Source organism: Pristis pectinata, chromosome 5 (assembly GCF_009764475.1).
Source record: "Pristis pectinata isolate sPriPec2 chromosome 5, sPriPec2.1.pri, whole genome shotgun sequence".
NCBI lineage: Eukaryota > Metazoa > Chordata > Chondrichthyes > Rhinopristiformes > Pristidae > Pristis > Pristis pectinata.
The window spans coordinates 86,137,064-86,163,585 of record NC_067409.1 but is presented as its reverse complement, the minus strand read 5'-3'; the positions used below and the strand labels follow the sequence as shown (position 1 = coordinate 86,163,585).

The 26,522-nt window shown below is 39.2% G+C and overlaps 1 protein-coding gene across 1 annotated transcript in view; it reads right to left on the bottom strand.

The window, feature by feature from the left end:
* LOC127570984 (collagen alpha-6(VI) chain-like) overlaps positions 1-26,522 on the bottom strand; it is a 117,880-nt gene that overhangs the window by 78,560 nt on the left and 12,798 nt on the right. The window contains exons 5-10 of the mRNA XM_052016955.1: positions 25,213-25,842; positions 22,174-22,737; positions 20,872-21,432; positions 18,994-19,572; positions 5,320-5,892; positions 1,880-2,235 (exon numbers count right to left, since the gene is read on the bottom strand). Coding sequence (XP_051872915.1) covers positions 1,880-2,235; positions 5,320-5,892; positions 18,994-19,572; positions 20,872-21,432; positions 22,174-22,737; positions 25,213-25,842 — 3,263 coding nt within the window. The remainder of the gene's footprint in view (positions 1-1,879; positions 2,236-5,319; positions 5,893-18,993; positions 19,573-20,871; positions 21,433-22,173; positions 22,738-25,212; positions 25,843-26,522) is intronic.

The window sequence follows — 26,522 nt, the reverse complement described above, 5'->3', positions numbered from 1 at the left end:
CAAAACTTAGGGGCAATTACATAGCTTACATTGTCTGGTGTAGATTTAAAAATTAGATGAATTATGAGAAATGAATTTGGAAAATTTCACAATTATTAAATATTATGTTCCATTAAGAAATAAAACATCACAGGAAAAAGCATGCATCTATGGTTAGCTAATTACAGAGGTTAGAGACAATCTAACCTCTTTTAGTTTACAACTGCAGTAAGATTTGAATTATTTTCTATAAGCATGTCTGCGTTATTGCACCCCACCCCACCCCCAAAGTCTCCTTGAGAATGTGTGGGTTCATACTCCTTGATTTGTCAAAACAGGTAACTTTGAGGTTAAAAAGCTCCGATTTAAGAGCATTTGCATGCACTCATGAGGTGTATCAAATGCATAAATAAATAAATAAATAAATAAATGCAGAGAACTTTGTGCCATTTGATTTTATAATTGGAGAGCACAGAAACTTTTTTGTCATTATTTATACCAGATGTCCTCCCAAAAGGTGAACTCCTGGAATGGAATTTGATCCCATGGCATCCTCTAATACCTTGAAGGTGCTTCTTCTGTGTGAGCTTAAAGTAAGGATGTCCAGTTTTAGACTGTTAATGCACTCATTAACTCAACAACTTCTGTTTAGAATCCAAGGACTTTGCATTGGTAATCCATTTCGGTTTAGATTCTGAAACCAACCTCACAAATCCTATGACTTGGGGATGGTATCTCCTTATCTGTTGCAAGTCTACACATTCATGAATGCAAAATGATGCTGGAATATCAAGACTTTCCTTACATTTTGCATTCCCAAGGTACAGTTGGAACCAAGAATAAAAGGTAGAGTTGGAAAGATATGGATCACCAAAATGATTTTTAAGAGAGTGCAGCAGTGGTCAATGTTATACCACATTTTGAAATGGGCTATTTGATGGAGATTTTTCATTAACTATGCAAGGAAGTGATAGCACTGGAGAGGTAACTCTTTCAGTCCTGGAATCCCAACTTCTGCGGCAAGAAAGTTTTGGTTCATAAAATTGTTCTAAGTCCTCAGCTATTAAATGATCAAAATAATGATTTACTTTTACACTAGAACAACAAATAATTATTATTTCATCAATGGTTTGTAAGTAGAAAAGCAGCCATACTCCAGTAAACTCAAGATTAGATGCTAGTTACCGTCTTTTTAACTTCATCCTCGTAAAATAAAATTTCTAATTTCTAGTTTCTGCTCTCCCTCTCTCTTTACTCAAAGAATCACATGTCAAGGCTATTTTTTTCTCTGCAATTCCCCTTGCTATTATTCCCTACCCAATTCCCTAGTTGCCACTGTAGCAGTTATAAATATAGCAACTGTAAATGCAAACACATCAGGCAATTGATAACCTTTTCTTGGAAAGGGAGGAAACACAGACCAAGCACAATAATATTTCCCAGAAGAATTGAGAAATGATCTCACAAGCCGTTCACATCAATACCTTTGGGCCATTGTTTGGACATATAAAGCTTAGAGTGATCTCAGATGGGAACTGGCAAGTTGTTGCCTGAGCATCTCTGGTCTAAGGTTGATTAATGCCATTCATTGATTCTTGTAGAAAAGCTCCTACATTGTTGATGGCAAATGAGAGTAGGGACAGATTTGCCTTGATGCAACCATGATTTTAAAACTCACCATTGTTCATGCTCTCAGAAGCAAAACCATCAGAGCTTTGTTGCTACATTCCACCAAAAAAAAAATTCAAGGTCACAGCCAGTATGTGGAAATCTAAAACTGTACAATATGCTTACAAGACAGAAGAAACTCACGCATGCCTTGGAAAATCAATGATATTCCTTTGGCAGGATTAAAAAGTTTTAAAAAGATGTTGCATATATATGATTGAAATATTCTTACCTTTGCATTTGCAGTTGACCCCTGAAACTTTTCGGGAAATGATTTCAATAATTCTTCATTCAATTCAATTCTAGCATCTGTTTGCACTTCTAGTAGTTTATCTAAAATTAATGGGTTAAACTCTTCAAATTCAGTTTCAAAGACAGCTGTGCCAGTAGTGCTTATTATATGAAAACCCACTTGGATATTTAGCTTAGAAGCAGATACACAACTGATGTTTTGTAGGGAAGTCATTGTCTTCAATATTTGTCCAAGCTTCACTTGTAGTTTTTGCTGGCCAGTGAATATGTTCTGTAAGCCAGTTGCTTTTGCAAAAGCAAACCCTACGGCAATGTCTATCTTGCATGCTGGATCCTCTAAAAAGTGAAGAATGGAATCTTAGAATATTTCAATACAGTTTGCACAGTAAATTTCAAAGTAATTAACTTTATAAATAATTTTTGACAAGTAATAGAAGGTATCATATGAAAGTAGGAGAGAATCTTATCTTAGCGCACACAATTTTTCTGACAAACCAGTGGAAAGTTTTATTCTCGTTACTTATGTAATAAGGGTGGGGAGGGTAAATTCCAAGAAGTTTCTTTCTAATCCTCAAAGATAAATAATCAAAATCTTCTGAGTATCAGTCCAAGATGCCAACTGCTTTGGCCATCCTAAACCACTGTTTCTACAGTCACAAAACAGATGATGTGTACATAATATAGAATATTCAAGAAGGCAAGCCCTGTACTTGACTGATGTCATGTTTTATTTTATTTTGTCACCATGGTGCCATTTCTTCTTTCGTGTTTTGATTCATTGTACACATGCCACAAAATTTCCTTACTAAATATCATCCCAAGCCTGGATATTGCCATGTTTTACAATGTGCAAATATTAACCGCTTTGTTATCTGAGGGAATCAGCATCGTCTATTCATCAGTAAACATCACTACCTGCAACTTAAGTGCAAGCTGACATGGAAAAATTCTGTTTTAATTTGATTCTGAAGGGAATCACCTCCAATCCTGACCCTGTCCTCACTCAGTATCAATACATGCATATTCCATCAGGATAACATTCTAAAGCATAAAGCCCTAATCCTAGGTAAACAGTGCTAACTGAAGTATCTTTATTATTGCCACAAATCACACCTACTATCTTAACATACACCAGTGATGGAATTATTGCTACGCACTTGACATTAAGGCAGTGCCAATTTAATGCAGGGACTTGTTTAAAAGGACTGAAATAAATTACTGAAAATGTTCCTCCAAGAAGGTATTGCTTGTTTTGCTTCCTAATTTTTGAAAACACTCTAATGAATCAGAAATTGAAAAATAATTTGATTTCCAAATTTTAAAACTGAATTATTGTAGGTCACCATTACAAATTTTAAAAATGGGTTGCAATAAGTTGCTGGAGTACACAAGGATTCAAATGTGGTGGGATGGAAGGTTACATTACCAGACAGGAAACTCCCAATTTCAACAAGTAGGATCTGTAGAGGAGCAAGCATTACTCACTCTCACCATCAATACCAGTCTGGTGGGTGGTGATGAGTCTTGCACCTAACACCTTACATTTCATGATGATAAATAGCACAGAAGGATCAAATGGGAAAGGAGGAAAGAATTATTGTTTCGAAATGGGCTATTCCATTGATTATGTTGTTTATTTACTTGTAGACCAGCCTCATTTCATTATCGACTTTCATATTTACATCTGAAAGTAACTTAAGATCTGTACAAGTTAAAAAAACAAAAGCATCAGTGTCAGATTTGGAATTTTTGAACACATGGCTGATGTTGGTTTTCTAATTCAAAGTATAGGTGCTTCAACTGCGACAAATTCTATTTCCCGGCCCCACAGTTATCTGTTGAAGGTACACTCATCAATGCATGCAGGTGGCTAGAAAATCAGATCCTAGCTGCTGTTGAAGGATCCAGTAGCATCCAATTTAGCAGTAAAACATTAGAATACTTTTCAAATTTTGGATTTCTCAAATTTTGGAATTTTGATCACTCTCACATATTCTGGTTGTCAGATTTGATTAAAGCCCTATATCCCATGTGCCAATGACTCAAATTCACAGAAGTATGGTAGCTGACATATTTAATTCCATAAGACCATTGGATCTTGCTGATAGACACTTACATACCCACGTACAGAACATTCACTATTGATTCTGGGTAGAATTACAGCCAGCACAAAGAAAGATGTTTGTGATTATTGTAGATCCATTATCACAGCCCAGAACAACACTGCTGGAGTCCTACAAGCCAGATTCCAAGTTAACAACATTTTCGGCTGCCAATCATTGACCTTCCTTCTATCATTTTTAGAGGTGAGCTCAGTTGTTGATGATTGCAATTTTGGTTTTCTCTTGCAGCATCCCAGCTATTGAAGCAACTCGTGCTTGCATGCAGAAACTTGGACAACATTCAGGCTTACATTGATAAGTGGCATGTAACATTCATATTCAATAACATTACTAACATCAAATCCTCAGCACCAACTATCTGAAGGCCACAATTGACCGGAAACTCAAATGGACTAACTACATAACTACTGTGATTACAAGAACAGCTTTGTATCTTGTGGTGAGTGACGCATCTCCTGATTCCCCAAGGCCTTCTAACATCCACAAGACTTTCAAACATCCAGCAAGTCATTTGCTAGTATAAGCATAGATCCAACAACATTCAGAAAAAACAATACCCATGTTTGGCAAATGTGCCAATCTTAAAAAGATTCAGTACCTCCACTTAATGTGCATTATTTCTACAATGTGCATCATTTACATTATGCCCTGCAGCAACTCACAAGTACTGCTTCAATAACACTTCCCAAACCTGCAACCTCTACTACCTTGAAGTACAATGGCAGCGTGCAAATTAAAACAACAGTGCCTACGTGTTTGCCTTCCAAGTCTCACATCATCCTGACTTGGAAATATATTGTTACTCCTTCATTGTCACTGGGTCCAATTCCTGAGATTCCCCAATCAAAATTGTGGGAATGCCTTCACTGCATCGACAATAGTGTTTCATAAAATTATCTCATCACTACCTTCCAGCGAGGTGATAGGGACAGGTAATGTATGCTGGTCATGCCAGCTACTGGTCTCTTCCTGTGACTGAAGAAGAAAACAAGATATGATCATAGGATCAATTCCCAAGGTATAGTAGGGTTGGGTAGGTGGGGTAGGGTAGACAGAAAGGTGCCTAGAAAGCTTCACTGTCATGAAGAAGCAGCTGGAGAAGAACCAAAATATCTAGGACAATATGCAGGACATGATTCACTTCAACATTCCTCAGAGACAGTAGTTTTTGTACAGAGCCAAGTATAATCCTAAACAATACACATCATTGACTTTGTCGACTGTCCATTTCTCTCCACAGATGCTGCCTGACCCATTGAGTTCCTCCAATGCCTCTTGTGTAGCATCACTGACTTACCTTTCGGAGGAGGGAGAGGAGTACAAATTTTACGAACAACTCTTCTTTTAATTTTATTTAGATCTTTAAAATCATTAATAAATATTTTTCTGTCCGCTGCTCCAGTGATTTGCAGAAGCTCATTGGGGTTTGCGTACTGAATACCCAGTGCAAATATATTGATGTACTGTTTCCTCAAATCATTAGCTGCTGCCACCACACTGTCACTGGATTCCCCAGCTGTCAACACCAGTAGGTACTGGGGCACCTTCTCTTTCCTTCGACTTCCCAGTGATGGCTGGAAGAACCTGTGCACATATCGTAACGCTGCCCCTGTGTCAGTTTTTCCCTGCAACTGCACCATTTCATCAATTCTGTTTCTTACTGTATCATGTGAATGAGTCTCATTCAAGTAGAGTTCAGCCGTTTGTGCAGTGCCATATTGGGCTATTGCAAACTGGAAATGATCTTCACCAATATCAAACAAGTTAATAAAGTCTTTCAAGGAAGTCTTCATCATCTGAAAGTCACTCTCTTTTATTACCGCTGAGCTATCCAAAAGGAAAACAATGTCTGCTTTCTCAACTTCACATCCTGTATAAAATAAACATAAGCAGAGATGAGTTAGAGCATTGAAAGATAATATTATCATTAAATGGTAGAAAAGTCCTTTAAAGTCCATAAATGAAAAATTGGTCAATGTTTATGGTGGTGTTAGGTCATTCACCTGAACTAGAAAATGGGACCTGAAGTTCTTTCTGGGGCCATACAAATCACAGCCAGGGCAGGAGATTGCTATCACAAAGATAGTTAGAATATATTATTTTTTTAAAGTTATAAATAGGTCGGTATGTGCTGGATGATGTACAAAACTCACCTCAGTATACTTATTCTCACATTCTGGACAAAATCTACATGCATTTTATACTGGGCAACATATTTATACATGTTTTCTCAAACATAAGAATCTTGCTCTGTTGTACCTTCCTTAAGAAACGGTATTTTCTTCCCTGTTGATGCAGTTTGTCTCGGCAGTGAGAAGTCTAGCCACACAGAATGAAGAAGTCTCAGTGTTAATCCAGGTGTCTTGGCTGTATTATCTTACCTCATTTTGGCAAGAGTATGTACACTACAGGCTTCCCCTGCAGAGAGGGCAGAATTTGCCAGCTTACAGGGCAATCTCTCCTACATGTTTATATGTTAACTAATGGATGATGAAGAGAGGAACAGGATTTGGTTTCATTACACTTTTGATAAAATTGCCTGTGGTAATGGATTTTTTGGGGGCAGTTGTAAGAATGGATTCTTGGAAAAAGTATGAGAGGTGTCAGTGAAATCAGATGTAGATCCACAATGAGTGTGGGAACTGAAGCATTTCTACCTGGAGTAACAGTTAGTCTGTGTAAATTGGGAAGTGAAGATGTTCAAGCATGGGTCTTCATTAAAATGTAGACAACAGAACTATATGCCAAATACTCTGGGCAGGGATGGCCATTTGCTGGGAGCCCTTCTCTCCACCCAGATCTGCCCACCTTTCCTTGTTATCCCTGTCATTCCCAATCGCCAAAAGGAAGCCCTGATGATTGGAAGAAACCTGCTGCATTTCAAGCTGTTAAATCAACAACCAGTTCTTCTGCACCAGCAGCCCACTCCCTTTAAGCTACTTGAACTTCAACCGAGTGCAAAGTTATTGGATGATTGCCCATTGCACACAAAAGCAAAGAAAAGAAAGAACAAAGTCATATCAACTAGTGATTAGGCAAGCCAGAACTTAGCTTTTGGAAATCCATGGAATGTAGAAAGAACAGCTATGGAAAGGTTAACACAGCTTGCTTGGAAGAAAGATCATGTACTAGAGTGCATTTTTGATTTAGGAAAAAGAATAGAGATCAAAGGATTAAAATAAAGTAAAAGAAAGTTTGAAACAAAGAACATGAGAGCACAATAAACAGGAGCAGGAACAGGCCAGTCAACTCCTGAAAACTTCCCTGCCATTCAATAAGATTATAGCAGATCCAATCCTGCTCTCATGCCACATCCTTTGACACCTTTGTGATTCAGATACCTTGACTATATTCAATGACTCAATTTGCACAGTTCTCTGGGATATAGAATTCCAAAGAGTATTGACCTAAGAGAGGAAATTCCTCCTCACCAGTCTTAAATGGATAATCCTCTATTATGCACCCTCTAGTTCTAGATACTTGCATTCTCTCAATATCCACGATCTCCCGCAGAATCTTAAATACTTCAAAAAGATCACCATTCATTCTTTTGTGAAACTCCAAGGAGCATAAACCCAAACCTGCTCAACTTCTCTGCATACGTCAACCCATTCATTCCAGGAATTAATCCAATGAACTTTCTCTGGACTATCTCTAATGCTAATATATCCTTTCTTAAAAATGGAGACCAAAATTGCACATAGGACAACAGGTGTGTGCTCACCATCGCCCTGTAAAGCTACATCAATACTTTCCCAACTTTGTACTCCATACCCCTTGCAATAAAGGCCAACATTCCACTGGCCTCTCCCACAACTTGCTGCGCCTATATGACAATCCTCTACATTTAATCTACGAGGACTCCAAGATCCCTTTGTTCTGCAGCATTGTGTACTCCCACTCTGTTTAAATAACAGTTTCCCACATATACTCCACCTGCCAACTTCTTACTTTCTCACTTAACATCTCTATCCCTTTGCAGGCTTTGTGTCTCCACAACTTCAATTCCAAAGACGTATGGGTAGTGTTACGGACTCAGTGAAAGTCCCTTTAAGATAGAGAGTGTGTGTGTATGTGTGTGTGGGGCGTGCTTACGTCAATAGAAGATAAAGGACGTAATGACGTTGTTGAAGAAGAAGAAGGAGAGAGAGAGAAGGGAGAGAGACACCAGCCTGCTTGTTTTCTCTATCGATGGATGAGAAACAATAACTGTGTTTGCCACTGAAATCCATGTATGGAAGTTGGAAGTAATCCGGTGGAGTTCACTTTGTTGCTGACCTGTAGAAGGAAACAGGTATTTGTGTGTGGACGACCACGGTTCGGATGCTTTTCGGGGTGAGGAAGTCACTACCGAGTAAACACTGAAGTGTCGTTTGGGTTCCATCGTGGAACATTTGGATTTCGTATGTACTCTCTCTCTATGTTTTTCTACATCTACATCTTATCTTCAGACAACGGTGGTTGTTGAAGAAGCCCTTGCTCATGTTTCACCTTATGGCTTGCGGAACTGAACTTTAAGAACCATTCAGGAACTGGGAGTTTTGGACTTTGTCACACACACACACGAAGAGTTTAGTTTTGGGGTTAACGTTCGAGGTTTAACATTCTTGAATTCTAACATACTAACATTTTTACTTTTATTTTACGTATTATCATAAGTAGTGATTAATAAAATAGTTTTTAACACTAAATCATGCTCAGTGTGTTTCTTTTGTTGCTGGTTCGTGACAAAATTGGGGGCTCGTCCGGGATCCAACCCAAAGGTTAACGAGATTCGTCCGGGATCCAACCCAAAGGTTAACGAGATTCGTCCGGGATAGTTCCCAAGGTTAACGAGTGTCGTCTGGGATTGTACCCCAGATTGACGAAATTTGTTCGAGATTCAATCCAAAGATTTTTGAGGGAGGTCTGATAAATTCTTTTTAATTGGCTTGTGTGTGTGGAAACCAGCAGCAATGGATATTAAGGCATTTTTGGAGTCACCAACCCAAAAGGGATTGGAGGTGGCGAAAAAGGATGATTTGATAAAGATTGCTACAAGGCTAAACCTTACAGAAGTAAAGCAGTCTATGAGAAAGGCAGATATTCAGAGACTGATAGCTGGCCATTATGTGGAAAAGAAAGTGTTTGAGAAGGAAGTGTTAAAACAGTTTCCTGGCAGTGAAATAGCAATTTCTGAGGCACAGGTGCAGCTGGCAAAGATAGAGGCTGAACGAGAGCAAAATAAATTAGAAGCTGAACGAGAACAAAAGAGATTAGAGGCTGAACGAGAATAAACCCAGTTAAAGATAGAGGCTGAACGAGAACAAAAGAAATTAGAGGCCGAACAAAAGATAACTCAGATGAAGATAGAAGCTGATCTAGCAATGAAGCAGATGGAGCTGGATAACGAGGAGAAAAAGAGGCAGCATGAGTTACAAATGAAGCGTAGGAGTTCGGAATCTGATTCTGATGATGGTTTTTCAGCCAGCAGGGAGGTTCGATTAGTCCCTCCGTTTGAAGAAGATCAGGTTGATCAGTATTTCCAACATTTTGAAAAGGTTGCTGTGAGTTCAAACTGGCCAAGGAAAGGATGGGCTCTTATGGTACAGAGAGTGATTAAAGGTAAAGCTCAAAAAGCTTATTCTGCTTTGTCTGTTGAGGATGCAGCTGATTATACCAAGGTAAAACAAGCTATTTTGAAGGCCTATGAATTGGTCCCTGAGGCTTATAGACAAAAATTCAGAGACTTGAGGAAATCTGCAGATCAGACTTATATGGAATTTGCCAATGGAAAGAGAATATGTTTTGAACGATGGTGCCTGGCTAAAAATGTAGATGGGGATTACGATAAATTGACAGAATTGATACTGGTGGAAGACTTTAAAAGATGTGTTCCAGCTTAATTAACAACATATTTAAATGAAAAGGCAGTGGAAACTTTACAAGAAACTGCTAGGTTGGCAGATGATTATGCTTTAACCCATAAATCCAAATGGGGACAACCTAAAACCTTTCAAAAGAGTTACAAAGACAATCCAGGTAAACCAGAGATTAAATTGGGAGGTAATCAAAAAGGAAAAGATGAAAAGAAGCCAGGGCTGGAGAAATCTGTTGAGCGTACTTGTTATTACTGTAGGAAACCTGGCCACGTGATATCTAATTGTGCCCTTTTGAAGAAAAAGAAGGAAGCTGGGCCCAATGCTTGCTTTCAGGCAATTAAAAATCAAAAAGGTTTAGGAGATGCTGTTAAAGATCAGTCCTTGCAAGAGGGAAAAGCGGAAAAGTTGGAGGAGGTGAGAAAGGAATTCCGTTCGTATGTATCAGAGGGTTTTGTTTCACTGAATGATGAGTCACCCCAGGTGCCAGTGAAAATTCTTAGAGATACTGGGGCTAGTCAATCTCTCTTGCTGGACAGTGTTTTAAATTTTGGTGAAGAAAGTGACACTGGTGAAGTAAATCTAGTACGAGGCGTTACAGGTGAGACCATGTCTGTCCCTTTTCACAGGGTGATTTTAAAGTCAAAGTTCGTAGAAGGACCAGTTGAGATAGGGATAAGACCTAGTTTGCCAGTGGAAGGAGTTTCTTTGTTATTGGGAAATGACCTTGCAGATGGAGAAAGTGATCCTGTGGTACGGTTAACAACCAAACCAAGGATTGATGAGTCTGAGGATGATTCAGATGTTTACCCATCATGTGCGGTGACTCGAGCTAGAGCTAAAGAATTAGCCAAGACAGACAGTCCGGTGCAGTCTGATGTGGTTCCTTGTGACAGTCCTAAACAGGAAGAAAATTTTGATGCCTTATCTGAGACTTTTCTGTCTTCACTGGAGGATCAACATCCTTACAGTGAGCCTGAATTTAAAGATTTGTCTTTGTCGAGGAAGGATTTTATGGTGGAACAGACAAAGGACCCTGAGTTGACAGAATTGAAAGAAAAAGCTCTCTCATGTGAGGAGATTGAAAAGGTGCCAACTGGATACTATGTCAAAAATGGAGTGTTAATGAGGAAATGGAGACCTCCTCATGTTCCTGTTACTGAGGAATGGGAAGTTATTCATCAGGTTGTTGTTCCAAAAGTTTATAGGGATGAGATTTTAAACCTGGCCCACAGTATGCCTTTGGGTGGTCATTTTGGTGTGAATAAAACTGTAGGGAAGATCTTGAAACAATTCTATTGGCCTGGTTTGAGAAAAGATGTGGTGATGTTTTGTCGAACCTGCCACACATGTCAAATGGTAGGTAAACCAAATCAAAAGCCCCCTGTGGCTCCTTTGAAACCAATTCCTGCTTTTGGGGAGCCCTTTTCGAAGGTGATTGTGGACTGTGTTGGCCCCTTATCAAAGTCTAAGACTGGAAATCAGTATTTGTTAACCATCATGTGTGCCACTTCTAGATTTCCAGAGGCAATACCCCTTAGAAATATTAAGGCCAAGACGGTGTCAAAGGCTCTTGTAAAATTTTTTACCTTGTTTGGTTTGCCAAAAGAAATCCAATCTGATCAAGGTAGTAATTTTATGTCAAAAATTTTTCAACAAATAGTCTATGAGCTGGGAGCAAAGCAGATTGTATCATCTGCATATCACCCAGAATCTCAAGGAGCTCTGGAGAGATTTCATTCTACTCTCAAAAATATGCTGAAGACTTATTGCTTTGAAAACACCAAGGATTGGGACGAAGGTATCCATTTACTTTTGTTTGCCGTTAGAGAATCGATCCAGGAGTCAATCGGATTTAGTCCGTTTGAGCTTGTGTTTGGACATAGGGTGAGAGGACCTTTGGAGTTGTTAAGAGAGCAATGGGTTAATGAGGAAGTTCACTTGAGTCTGTTGGACTATGTCCAAAAATTTAAAACTCGGTTGGAGAGAGTCTGCCAGCTAGCGAGAGAGAATCTGAAAACAAGCCAGATAAGAATGAAGACATATTTTGATAGACATGCTCGGCCTAGGACATTCGCAGTGGGGCAAAAGGTGTTGGTATTTTTCCCTAGCCAAAATAATCCCTTGCAAGCTCGTTTTTCTGGACCCTATGTTATTGAATCTCGAGTGACTGATCTAACATATATAATCAAAACACCAGATAGACGCAAGAAAACACAACTCTGTCATGTAAACATGCTAAAACCTTATTATGAGAGGGATTCAGTTGTGGCCTTGGTGGATGGTGAAAAGGTTGTTTCTAGAATGCCTGATGTTGATGTTGAGGAAGGCCAATTTAGACCAAATATTGTTCCATCGAAACTGAAAAACCAAAATATCATGGAGAACCTTGAAACGAAGTTGGACCATTTACAAGTTTCACAAAAACAACAGATGAGAGAATTAATTTTAAAATTTAAAAATCTGTTCCCAGATGTTCCAAACAGAACATCGATAATTACCCATGATGTTGATGTTGGGGATGCAAAACCAATCAAACAACACCCATATCGAATGAATATGGAAAAAAGTAAACTTGTTGATCAGGAAATCAAATACATGTTGGAAAATGATATTATTAGACATTCTACTTCAAATTGGAGTTCGCCCTGTGTTATTGTACCTAAACCTGATGGAACTGTTAGATTTTGCACAGATTACAGGAAAGTGAATGCTGTAACAAAGTCAGATGCTTACCCTATTCCTAGGGTGGATGATTGCATAGACAGAGTGGGAAAGGCAAAATTTCTTACAAAGATTGACCTATTAAAAGGGTACTGGTGTGTTCCATTAACAGATAGAGGAAGGGAGATTTCAGCCTTTGTAACCCCTTCTGGATTGTATGAATACAATGTTTTGCCATTTGGAATGAAAAATGCTCCGGCAACATTTCAAAGAATGATTAATTCAGTGATTCATGGGTTAAAACATACAGATGCCTACATTGACGACTTAGTGACTGGGAATGATACTTGGGAAGATCACATCTCTGCGTTAGAAAGGTTGTTTGAAAGACTTTCCAAGGCTAACCTTACAGTTAACTTGGCTAAAAGTGAATTTGGCCATGCCACTGTGAAGTATCTTGGTTATGTTGTAGGTCAAGGCAAGCAAGCTCCTGTTCAGGCAAAAGTTCAAGCAATATCTGAGTTCCCTATTCCCACAGGTACGAGGACTGTTAGAGGATTTTTGGGAATGGTTGGATATTATCGAAAATTTTGTAAAAATTTTGCTGATATTGCTCTTCCCCTAACTAATCTTCAGAAGAAGGGAGTAAAGTTTGTTTGGACAGATTCTTGTCAAGAAGCATTTGAGAAGCTGAAAGCCATTTTATGCTACCATCCTGTGCTCAGAACACCTGACTTTGAAAAGCCATTTTCATTAGCAGTAGATGCCAGTGATGAAGCTGCAGGAGCTGTGTTGTTGCAGAAGGGTGACCTTGATGATATTGACCATCCTGTAGCTTACTTTTCAAAGAAATTTAATGAGCATCAAAAGAATTATTCCACCATAGAGAAAGAATTACTGTCGCTTGTTTTAGCCTTGCAACATTTCAGTGTATATGTTTGCACCGCTCAGAAACCATTGACTGTGTATACAGATCATAACCCATTGGTGTTTCTGAGCCGAGTCAAAAACAAGAACAGAAGGCTGTTAAACTGGAGTTTAATTTTGCAAGAGTTTGATCTCATGATAACTCACATTAAAGGCAAAGATAATGTGATTGCTGATTGTCTTTCCCGATGTTAAATGGGAAACATGTATCTGTACTAATCTGATAGTCTGTAGTTGTGTAGCATGATAATTATTAACATTACTAACTATGCGCGGTTAAAATTTTCTTGGGAAAATTTTTTTTTTAGGTGGGAGGTGTTACGGACTCAGTGAAAGTCCCTTTAAGATAGAGAGTGTGTGTGTATGTGTGTGTGGGGCGTGCTTACGTCAATAGAAGATAAAGGACGTAATGACGTTGTTGAAGAAGAAGAAGGAGAGAGAGAGAAGGGAGAGAGACACCAGCCTGCTTGTTTTCTCTATCGATGGATGAGAAACAATAACTGTGTTTGCCACTGAAATCCATGTATGGAAGTTGGAAGTAATCCGGTGGAGTTCACTTTGTTGCTGACCTGTAGAAGGAAACAGGTATTTGTGTGTGGACGACCACGGTTCGGATGCTTTTCGGGGTGAGGAAGTCACTACCGAGTAAACACTGAAGTGTCGTTTGGGTTCCATCGTGGAACATTTGGATTTCGTATGTACTCTCTCTCTATGTTTTTCTACATCTACATCTTATCTTCAGACAACGGTGGTTGTTGAAGAAGCCCTTGCTCATGTTTCACCTTATGGCTTGCGGAACTGAACTTTAAGAACCATTCAGGAACTGGGAGTTTTGGACTTTGTCACACACACACACGAAGAGTTTAGTTTTGGGGTTAACGTTCGAGGTTTAACATTCTTGAATTCTGACATACTAACATTTTTACTTTTATTTTACGTATTATCATAAGTAGTGATTAATAAAATAGTTTTTAACACTAAATCATGCTCAGTGTGTTTCTTTTGTTGCTGGTTCGTGACAGTAGGTTAATTTGGGTTTAAAATGGGCGGTGTGGACTCGTTGGGCCAGAAGGGCCTGTTACCACGCTGTAAATAAAACTTTAAAAAAAACTTGGTAACTCACTTATTTCTGTATCTTTAGTAAACTTGGTAATCGTCCCCTCATCCAAGTCATTAATATATATTGTAAATACCTGAGGTCTCAGCACTAATTCCCACAGCATCCTACTTATTACTGACTAGCAATCCAAAAGTGACCCATTTATTGCAGTGTTCTGTGTTTTGTTACATACGTAGTCCCCTATTCATGCCAATATGTTACCCCCAACCCTGTGCGAGAGCAATGCAGGAAAGATTCTCATGAAGAGATAAAATGAAGAAATCTGTGTTTAGATTACAAACTTACAAGTTGACAAAGGACAGGATGAATAAATTCTTCGGCTTGTGATAAGATCTGCCATGATGTTTAACTGGAAATGCTATTAACTATTTTAGTCAGCACTAAACACAGTTATAGCGAACTGTTAGACAAACACAGATCTGTGCACTTTGTGCAGTAGTGTCTCTGCAGCAGTGGAGCACCAGCTTGAGGCAGCTGAAGAATTTCTAACCTAAATAAAGCTAATCAAGATATGCTCTAGTATAAAAAAGCCATTTACTCATGTCAAAACAATTCTATTAAAAATCTTTCAGAATAAAATTTGATGACAAGGAACACATGAAAATATTAAACCATATCAGTTATGTACTTTGTTCTTTAAATTTAAGCTCTGCATTTTCTCTTGGCTATCAACTGTTTTGTATGCATTTCAATTCACAGTGGGAAGTTTGCAGAAGTTATAAATTTTATGTAACTTTGCACAATACCATGTAAAATAAACGTGAACACATCTTTGAAAATACCTATGAAGTATTTCAAATGGGTGTTAAATGCATCATTTAATCTCGGAAATGGCACTTATTTACTTGCCTATTTAAACTTGCTTTCAACATTGTACCTAGTCGAGTAGTGACACATTAGCTTCTGAAATATGCATTGCGGGCTGCACTATCTACACCAGAACAAGTTTGTCAGATTTCAAGGCTGCTTCCAGTGGGTCTGGAGGCTGGTTTTTGAAATCAGTGGCCCCAGCACCTTATTGAGCACAATATGAAAACAGTTGAAGAATTCGAGAAAATAGGACTTGACGAAAGGGTCACAACACCATATTCCAGCTCCTGAAATCCTCATTGAAATGATTGATATGGGACCTTGCGTGCAGAAGAAAGAAGCGAGACCTTTAGTTTGGCTTATATAGCTTGTGCTTAATTGATAGCTCAGAAATTTTCCTGTATAACTCATGACAGCAGTCCAGGGGCTCTCTCCAGTTATTTTAACTTGTGTGATCTGAAGTTAACCTCCCTTTTTCTTCTTTCTGCTGCTCTTTTTCTTCAATTCAAAACAGACACAGCATTCTCAAATTTTTTTCAGCATAAAACAATTTCAAGCACCCCTTTTTCCCCAGTGCAACAATTCGATAGTCATAGTGATAGGTTTGGTGCATTCCATGAGCAGGCCCTCAACAGCACTTTGGCTGTGAGCTTTGGTAGAACACAAGGGTCCCAAGCAACTGTCAGCTCCAAGTCGTAAAACAGCTGGGACAGCAAGGTGGGGTGTGCTGGAGAGGTTAGAAGGTAGGCAGATCTAAGCGGCAGGGGCTCTGGCAGGATTTGTATCAGCCAGAAAAGTACTCCTGCTTCTTTTGGGCTCACAAACCAGGTGTAAAACCTATTTAAGGGCACCACTCAGCTTGAATACTAGTGGATGCTGAGCCATGCCCATCACCTATCTTGAAATGCCTATCACAGTCCTGCATTGGTCACATCATCGCCATCTACGTATTAAAAGGGCCATGCCAGGCTAAAACCAGCAGGCCTCAGGGAAGTTTGCAGCAACCATTGTTACGGCAGGAATGGTTGTCACAATGACTCATTTTCACCAGCTGGAAAGCCTCAAAGAATTCCCTGTCACAAGTGACCATTTGGGCTATAGAGTGCAAAGAAATCGAAAAAGCAACTATAACAAAGACTCTGCTTAGGAATGGGAGTCACTCAATCCCTTGAGCCTGCTCTACCATTCATTCATATCACAGCTGATCTGTACCTCAGTTCTATTTATCCTTTTCTATTCCATATCTGTTGACACACTTGTCTGATAAAAATTATCAATCACATTTGTGAAAACTGCAATTCCCTGAACATTCTCAACCTTTTGGGAAAGTTAGTTTTAGACTCCAAAAAACTCTATTTGAAAAACCGCTTCTAGCTTTCACTACTAAATGGACTGATTCTAATTTTAAAGTTGCCCCCCTTTATTATAGATTGCCTGCCACAAACTATTGATTTCACCTTTAATTCGAGGTGGGATCATTGTGTGTGAGGAAGCAGGGTGACCAATGAACTCAAGAGAGCCCCATCCTCCCAAAGGTAATGGTGATTGCAGCTGCAGGTTCTGCCACCAGAAGATCATGGGAACAATATCTCACTGTCCTTGGGAGGGAGTATAAGAACATAAGAAATAGGAGCAGGAGTAGGCCATCTGGCCCTTCGAGCCTGCTCCGCCATTCAATAAGATCATGGCTGATCTGGCCATGGACTCAGCTCCGCCTACCTGCCTTTTCCTCATAACCCTTAATTCCCCTACTATGCAAAACTCTAACTGTATCTTAAATATATTTAATGAGGTAGCCTCTAATGCTTCCCTGGGCAGAGAATTCCACAGATTCACTACTCTCTGGGAAAAGCAGTTCTTCCTCATCTCCGTCCTAAATCTACTCCCCCAAATCTTGAGCTGGTAACAATCCAAGGCAGGTGCAAGGTTCCTTCTGGGGCTTGGAGAAGTATTTCTGCACAAGATCCTTTATCTAGCATTGAGCAATCATGAACTGGGGTGTTAATGCATCATTGCCCTTGGCTCAAGCCTCAGACCTCATCAGAGTACCATCTGATCTTTTTAGAGAAATCCATTGACTTGGACAAATGTCCTATCTGCCTGCAGTTTAAGAACACAAGAAAATGCGAGCAGAAGAAAAAGCCCCTCAAGCCTACTGTGTCATTTGATACGATCATGACCATCTATGCTGGCCTCAACTCCTCTCCCATGCCAGTCCCTCATAGCCCTCAATTCCTTGATCTTTCTTGTACATTCTTATAGGATCTTACACAGTATGTTTGAATAAGGTCACCCCTTAGTTGGTCAGTGTGCCCAAACTGTAATTAGGCACACTGGAAAAAAGGAATCAGCAAAATCCTGGCAAAAATTAAATGACATATGTCTTTCAATATGAATGGAAAACTGTTCAAATCACTACTGGTGACCTTAACACTTTGATCTCGTTAGGTTTGTAAAAAATAAAAAAAAATCAATAGCTGGATACATAAATAGATGATTTGTAGTAGCAATTAATGAAATTAATTTTCAATAACAAAAAATTACTTTCGAGGTTAGTTATAAACAAATATGGAAGTAGGTTCAACTTGCCTACACTACCCAAATTTAGTAATGTGAGATTAATTATCAGTAAGCTATTGCACATTAGAAGTTTCTTTAACCAGATACTTTAGTCACCAAAACAATTTCTGTCTCACAATATCAAGTACCACGTAGATGCCATGGCCAAGAAAGCTCACCAGCGCCTCTACTTCCTCAGGAGGCTAAAGAAATTTGGTTTGCCCCTTTAACTTTCACCAACTTTTACCAATGCACCATAGAAAGCATCCTATCTGGATGTATCACTGCTTGGTACGGCAACTGCTCTGCCCAGGACCACAAGAAACTGCAGAGAGTTCTGGACACAGACCAGCGCATCATGGAGATCAGCCTCCCCTCCCTGGACTCTGTCTTTACCTCTCGTTGTCTTGGTGAAGCAGCCAGCATAATCAAAGACCCCACCCACCCGGGATATTCTCTCTTCTTTCATCGGGTAGAAGATACAGGAGCCTGAGGACACGTACCACCAGACTTAAGGACAGCTTCTATCCCACTGTGATAAGACTATTGAACGGTTCCCTCATACAATGAGATGGACTATGACCTCATGATCTACCTTGTTGTGACCTTGCACCTTATTGCACTGCACTTTCTCTGTAGCTGTGACACTTTACTCTGTACTGTTATTGTTTTTACCTGTACTACATCAATGCACTCTGTACTAACTCAATGTAACTGCACTGTGTATTGAATTGACCTGTACGATCGGTATGCAAGACAAGTTTTTCACTGTACCTTGGTACAAGTGACAATATTAAACCAATACCAATATTCATTGCAGGAGTAAAAACTGAAAAGATTATGTGTATTAGTTCAGCTCCCATTAAAATTAAAATATGTCCACTATTTGACACTCTATCTAGAATATGATGATGCTATATGAAATAGTGCATGGCACTTAAATATCTCAATGATTCCACTTATGTCATGATTTTTGTCCCATGGTTCTTCATTGTACATCTTATAGAATTTCTGGTTAGATATGATTACTTACCAGGTTTGGTCTGATTGCACAGCTCCTGAGAAATTGATCTAGATAAACCTTGCAAAGCACTGAAGTCCAAAGCATAGTAGTATTTCTCTTCAAATTTTGTAATTGCCACAAGTTCATCTTTTCTGGCACCAGATATACCAATGGCATAGACTCCCACGCCATCATCATTCAGAGCTTTAGCTAAGGCCGGTATACCTTTTGAATCTCTGACTTCTCCATCAGTAACAAGAATAATGAACTGGGACACTTTGGTTCTGCTTCGTCCCCCCTTTTCTAGAGTTAGAAGTTCCCTTGCACGCTGTAGAGCCTTTACAGTGTACCTGGATCCACGCGTATGTTTTTGTAATTGCAAAATTGTATCTCTAATTTCAGCTTTGTTTGTGAATTTATCAAGCTGGAATATGGTCTGTGGGCTGTTTCCAAACAGAACGGCTCCAAATCGAACATTATTACTGTCAACTTCAGAACGGTTCACCACAGCCACCACAAAATTCTTCATGCTTTCAAACTGAGGTATGGTTATGCTGTCCGAACCATCCAGTACAAATACAATGTCTGCAACTTCTATTCTCTTGCATGCTATAAAAAACAAATCAGGAATAAATAAGTGAAAACAAGAAAATGATGCACATCTGGAGTAAGAATGAACATCAAGAAATTGCACAACTGTGAGAAGGTGAGTTAATGGTTTCAGGTGAAGATTTAACTCTGCAAAGTTATTAAGCCCTCTTCATGAATATGAACTGAGGGAACAAGACATCAAAAGCTGAAAGTCAAGGATTAGATTTTCTGATTCCTAGCAAAATGAAGTTATGAACTTAATTTCAATAGACTTTAAAACCTTAGTTATTGCTTCTTGATTATTTTAGTTACTTGAGTTGTGACATTTACATGTTGTTCATCCCCTCTTCTTTATTATCTTACTCTGTAAAGGGCTTGTTCCTTCAGGGTTTGGCAGAAGTACCTGAAGTACTTTCACCTTTATTGATTAGATGAATATATGGCACCTGAGAAAGGATATATAAGCCTTGGAGAGTTCATGTGTGGATTTACCAGAATAATAAAAATAGTTAAATTAAAGCAGATTGAATTAACTGGGTTTTAATTACACTTAGTGCAGAATATAAAACTGAGGAGCTTAACATGATTAAAGTATTCAATTGGGTGGTTAGAAGCAAGTTGTTTCGTTCTCTGGCTGAGACCAAAATGATAGAACTTAAAACTGCAGCTAAACTATTCAGAGTGGAAGAGGGGGAAATTCTTCATGCAAAGAGCATTAAAAGTCTGGAACACTCTCTGGAAACAATCCCTCCCACCACTGCCCTCTCCAGCCCAGTTTCCTCCACACCAATGCACGCCTATCCCTCCCTCCCCCCGTCAGCAAGTTATTTGAGCTAGATGAAAAGGGAAATCCAGCTTTTGTTGGACAATAATAACTGCACTAGTGCATTGCACTCAGTTCATCTAAGCTGCGATGAGACAAAGGTGTTATAATTGCCTCCCTTCCCACATCGAGGATGTATGAGTGGTTGAATCATAGCTGAGAACAAAATGAGCTTTGGCCATGAGGCTTCCAGAGTCAAATGACTTGCCAGGGTTAAAAACTGCTTGGCTGAAGTTTTGATAAACAGCTGTCATGAAAGTTACCATAACTTCCTGACTTTAGGAGAAGAGAAAATAAACAGGAAACCTAAGCAAACTCATTTTCTGTGAGTATGGTTGATGGTGATTAAGTGCTGTAAGTCAAAACTAAGCTACTGACAGAATAAAGGTGAGTTCCCATTATTTGTTGGCAGTGATCAAAATTCCCACCATTTGAAAAGTTCCTTTCCTGATGGATTAATACTCCTCACCCTCAATGCTTTTTTTAAAACTCACCTTCAAATGGACTGCACACTTCAAATGAGATCAACTTATCAAGGTCTTTCAGGGCATCAAAGTTCTCTGCATGATAAACTTTATCTTGGGATCCTGCAATATCCACGAGCTGACTGTTATTAGCATTGTAGACACCAATGGCAAAAATATTAATCCCTTTTTCCCTAATGGCTTTGGCAGGTGTATATACCTCATCTTGTGCTTTCCCATCTGTAATTACAATGAGATATTGCCGTTCACCAGGTCGACCCCCATACGAGCTATCAAAGTAGTCTATTGTAAACTTCAGTGCACGGCCTGTACTGGTCTCCTCATTCAGCTGTTCAATGTCGTAAATAGCTTTCAGTAGTTCTCTTTTATCAGTATATTGATCAAGCTGGAATTCCAACCTTGTTCTTGTACTGAACTGTATCACACCTATTTGGACTCTGCTTTTGCCAACTTCAGTTTTGTTGATTAAGGTTTCTATAAAATTCCTCATTTTATCAAAATCTTTAAAATATATGCTTCTTGATCCATCAATTAGGAAAATGATATCTGCCACTTCCAGTTTATTGCAAGCTGTTGGAGAAAGAAACAAAAAATGTTTACAAAGTTGCTATTTATTACTAAGTTTTCAAATTGTTTATGCCTTTTCAATGTAGAACAGCAAAAGTTTTTGCAGGCATTATGTGTTGTATTCTCCTTTAAAGTCACCCTGGGTCATGTTGTTCTACGCTGTGTTTTTTTGTGTAAAAGTGACAATAACAAATCTGTACAGTGGGACTCATATTATCATAAACCCAGAGTCATAGGTTTATGCCAGGGTCGATGCCAGGTTGTCTTTCCGGTTTCATTCTTCCTTTGTTTTAATATAATGGTACAACTGAATGTCTTGCTTAGCCATTTGAGAGTCAAACACATGGCATTGGTCTGGGAGTTACATTTAGGTCAGACTGGGCAAGGAATCAGATGTTTTATTATGACTATCCGGTAGTTTTTATGATCATCATTACTAAGATTAGTTGCTTTCCTAAATTCCACAGTAACAACTAACTTTAAATTTCACAACAGCCGGGGTGGGATTTGAACTCAGGTCTCGAGATTGTTAGTCAAAGTTTCAGGATTACTATTTTGGTAATTTAACAACTTTTCCACCAGAGCACCATCTCCCAAAACCTCAGCTATGGCTCAAGATTTGAAATTCCCCTGCTCCTGTGTCTCAATAGAAGGAGTGAACCCAGAGTGCCAAGTCCCTGTTAGTATGATACTGAAACAAAGCTTCACATGTTTGACCATTTCAATAAAATAAATATCTCTTACCTTCTTTTGAACACATATCCCGCAAAACAGTGTGTTTTATTTCTGTCAAGGCGTCATAGTTTTCAGTGTAGAAAACCTTTTCTATTTCTCCTCCGATCTGTAAGAGTTCAGACCGCTCGGCTTTCCCCACACCAATAGCATAAACATCTACTCCTCTTTGCCTTAATTCTGCAGCAGCTCTCGAAACGTCATCTTGTGATTTTCCATCTGTGATGGTGATCAGGAAGCGACGCACCCGATTTTTACGACTTTTATCTGCTTCATTAAAGAGATTCTTCATATATGTCAGTGCTCGGCCTGCCATTGAATACTCCCCTCCAATCAATCTAATATTGTTCATTGCTTCCATTACTTCATTTTTAGTTACATATTGAGCAATGTCAAATTCTGTCTGTGCAGTATATCCATACTGGACAACACCAACCCGGACTTTGTCTGTGCCAATGTTGAATACATGTATGACATCTATTACGAAATCTTTGATGTCTTTGAGATCTTCAAATGATAAATTGCCTGACCCATCAATCAGGAAGTAGATATCAGCCTCATCAGTATCAATGCAACCTGAAATGACAAAACAAACTGACTTTAGATATGAACTCATAACTTTAATACAAGTTGAACAGTGCTTTCCTTAGTTGAAACATGCAATTTTCTCCAATCTTTTCTGATAACACAAGGATTATGTTTTCTTTGCAGTGCTTGAAAACATGGACATATTTCCTGTGTCTTGGTGAACAGAAGCAAACATCCTAAATCAGGATATACCCTGATCACAGAGGTGTTAACTTTAATTGTAACCACCTCTGGGTTTTATGGTTCTACCGTCCATTTGTTTTGATTATCTGTGTGGTTGCATATGTCCAGCATCCCGCATTCTCAGACATCTTTTAATTCTCTCAGCTACGTTAACATCCTTCTTGAAGTTTGTGTTACGTCTCATCCAAAAACAATTCATACTATTCAGTATTGAGTTCTTGACTCCTGCTCCTTTATAAGTTTTGCAGTTTAGGAAAATTTCCCCAACATAAATTCCCCAACACAGATCACCAGGTTGAAATTTAAATGGCATTCTTCCAAGCCATCATTGTAACATTGGTAGAAGTTTTGCAAAACAGCAGAAAGAAAGTACAGATAATTTAGCCTATTTTCCTAGGCGGCACACCCATTAGTTTCAGACAATAGTGGGTGGTAACTTCAGCAGTGGTAAAGAAGGAGGTAGCATTGGGTCTCTTAAAGAGCATTAAGGTGGATAAGTCCCCAGAGCCTGATGATGAGCCTCAGTTCCCCAGGAGAGGCAAGAGATGAGATTGCTGGGGCCTTGACCAAGATATTCATGTCCTCTCTAGCCGCACGTGATGTCCCAGAGGAATGGCGAGTAGCTAATGTTGTTCCATTATTAAAGAAGGGAAATGGGGATAATCCCGGAAACTATAGACTGGTGAGTCTCACATCAGTGGTAGGGAAGCTTTTGGAGATAATTCTTAGGGATAGGATTTATGAGCATTTGGAAAACCATGGCCTAATTAAGGACAGTCAGCATGGCTTTGTGCAGGGCAAGTTGTGTCCTACTAACTTGACTGGGTTTTTCCAAGAGGTGATGAAGGTGATTGATGAAGGTAGAACTGTAGATGTTGTCTACATGGATTTTAGTAAGGCGTTCGACCAGATCCCTCATGGTAGGCTCATCCAGAAGATTAAGATGTATGGGATTCATGGTGAATTGGCTATTTGGATTCAGAATTGACTTGCCCACAGAAGACGGACGGTAGTGGTCAATGGGACTTATTCTGGCTGGAGGGTCTGTGACAAGTGGTGTTCTGCAGGGATCTGTACTGGGACCTCTGCTGTTTGTGATATATGTAAATGGCCTGGATGAAAATGTGGATATGTGGGTTAATATGTTTGTAGACGATACAAAGATTGGCGGCGTTGTGGATAATGTAGAAGATTGCCAAAGGATACTGCAGGTTATAGATCAGTTGCAGATATGGGTGGAAAAATGGCAGATGGAGTTTAATCCGGCCAAATGTGAGGTGTTGCACTTTGGGAGATCAAATGTAAAGAGACAGTACACTGTTAATGGCAGCACACTTAACAGTGTTGATGTACAGAGGGATTTTGGGGTCCAAGTCCATAGCTCCCTGAAAGTGGCTGCATAGGTTAATGAGGTGGTAAAGAAGGCACATGGCATACTTGCCTTTGTGAGTCAAGGAATTGAGTTCAAGAGTCAGGAAGCTATGCTGCAGCTTTATAAAACTGTGGTTAGGCCACATCTGGAGTATTGTATTCAATTCTAGTCGCACCATACTGGAAGGATGTGGAAGCTTTGGAGAGGGTGCAGAAGAAGTTTACCAGGATGCTGCCTGGATTAGAAGGCATGTGCTATAAAGAGAGATTGGACAAACTTGGATTGTTTTCTCTGCAGCAATGGAGACTGAGGGGAGACCTGATAAAGTTTATACGATTATGAGGGGCATAGATAGAGTGGAGAGCCAGAATCTATTTCCCAAGTTCGAAATGTCTAATGCTGGAGGGCATGCATTTAAGGTGAGAGGGGACAAATTCAAAGGAGATGTACAGGGCAATTTTTTTTTAAACACAGAGTGGTGTGCCTGGAATACTCTGCCAGGGGTGGTGGTGGAGGCAGATACAATAGAGGTGTTTAAGAGGGTCTTAGATGGGCACATGAATATGAAGAGAATAGAGGGATTCGGACCTTGTGTAGGCAGAAGGGATTAGTTAAATTAGGCATTTAATTACTAGTTTAATTAGTTCAGCACAACATCGTGGGCGGAAGCACCTGTTCCTCTGCTGTACTGTTCTATGTTCCATGTTCAGAGGTCCTCCTTATTTTTTTCTGTCTTTAACCAGTTTGTTATTCATGTTCAGATTTATCCCAATTCTCCAAAGAAATTAATTTAGCTCATTGGTTTCCATGAAAATAGTTCTAAATCATTTGGGGTAACTCAAAAGAAAGGATGTCGCTCCATATAAATTTCTGTACAAATAAAATTCAGCAATATATATAGTACTCACTTTGCTGTAGTTGATCAGTTTGTTCCGGTCTTACTGATGTCAGATGGATGATCCCAACACAAATTTTCTTTTGGATAATTCTTTCAAGATTTGTTAAATTTGTAAAACTGTCTATACTTAAAACAAAATTTTCTGGAGGATATGAGGCAATGTTTATAAGCTTGCTGCCTTGGGTGCTCAGCATTCCTAGGGCATATATAAGAACACCAATACGTCGAAGGGCAGCAGCTGGCTTTTTAACATCATCGTCAAAGTTTCCATGAGTGATCATAATTGCAATTTGAGGAATTCCTTGTTTTTTCCTGCTACCAGCCCTTGGCACAAAGTAATTCTCTCTTACATAATTCAGAGCAGCTCCTGCATTTATCCTTCCATCCCTAATAGATCTAATTGCGATAGCTTTGACATGACTGAGAATGTCATCCTTGTTCTGGTACGAAATGAGGTAAAACTCTGGTGTCGGAACTGTTCCATACCGAACCAAACCAACTCTCACTTTCTCCGAGCCAATATCAAGAACCGAGACGAAATTCTCCAGAAAATCAAGGATCAGCTGAAAATTTGTTCTTTGAATTCTGCTTGATTCCTCCAGAAGGAAAACAATATCAGCAATTGAAGCAGTTTGGCACACTGAAAATAAACAAGAAAACATTGTAAATTCACCAAGTGGCATTTGCCAAAAGACTAGATGTATATTCAATAAATAAAAGTATACTGAGAGTGTGTGCCACATGCAGTGTTGAGGGACAACCTTCAGTTTCTGCTCAAAATGCCCACAAGTAGCAGAATGGACAATTGACCTGCCCGATGTTGCATGGGGAGACCTGGAAGACTATTTACTCAAATTCATTTTAATGTGTTGAAGACTGTCATCCTTGTTCTGGTGTAACATAAGATAAAGCTCTGATGTTGGAATGATATAACTTATAAGTTAATGGCACTTAAGTATATTATTTTATGTGTAGTTTTTTTTCAATTCTTTTAGCAGTTTTTAATTCTTTTATATAATGAATGATTTATTTTGATAGCTTTTGCATATCTTTTAATGTTTCTGAATGTCAGAGACATTTTTGGCCCAGGGTATAGCTTAACCAGCTGTCAAAATAATACATCTTCCCTCAAGGTTATCTATTCAAGCCTTGGTTTCTCAAACTGCCTAGTAAGTCTTTGGGCACTGGACAATTTGAGGCAACAGGGCTTGAATAGATTTTGATGCTCAATTTTACTGTTTGCCTGACCCCAATGTAAGTAACAGGAACCAGTGGAAAATCTGTGTCTCTGACATTGTTAGAAATCTACCTAATTAAATG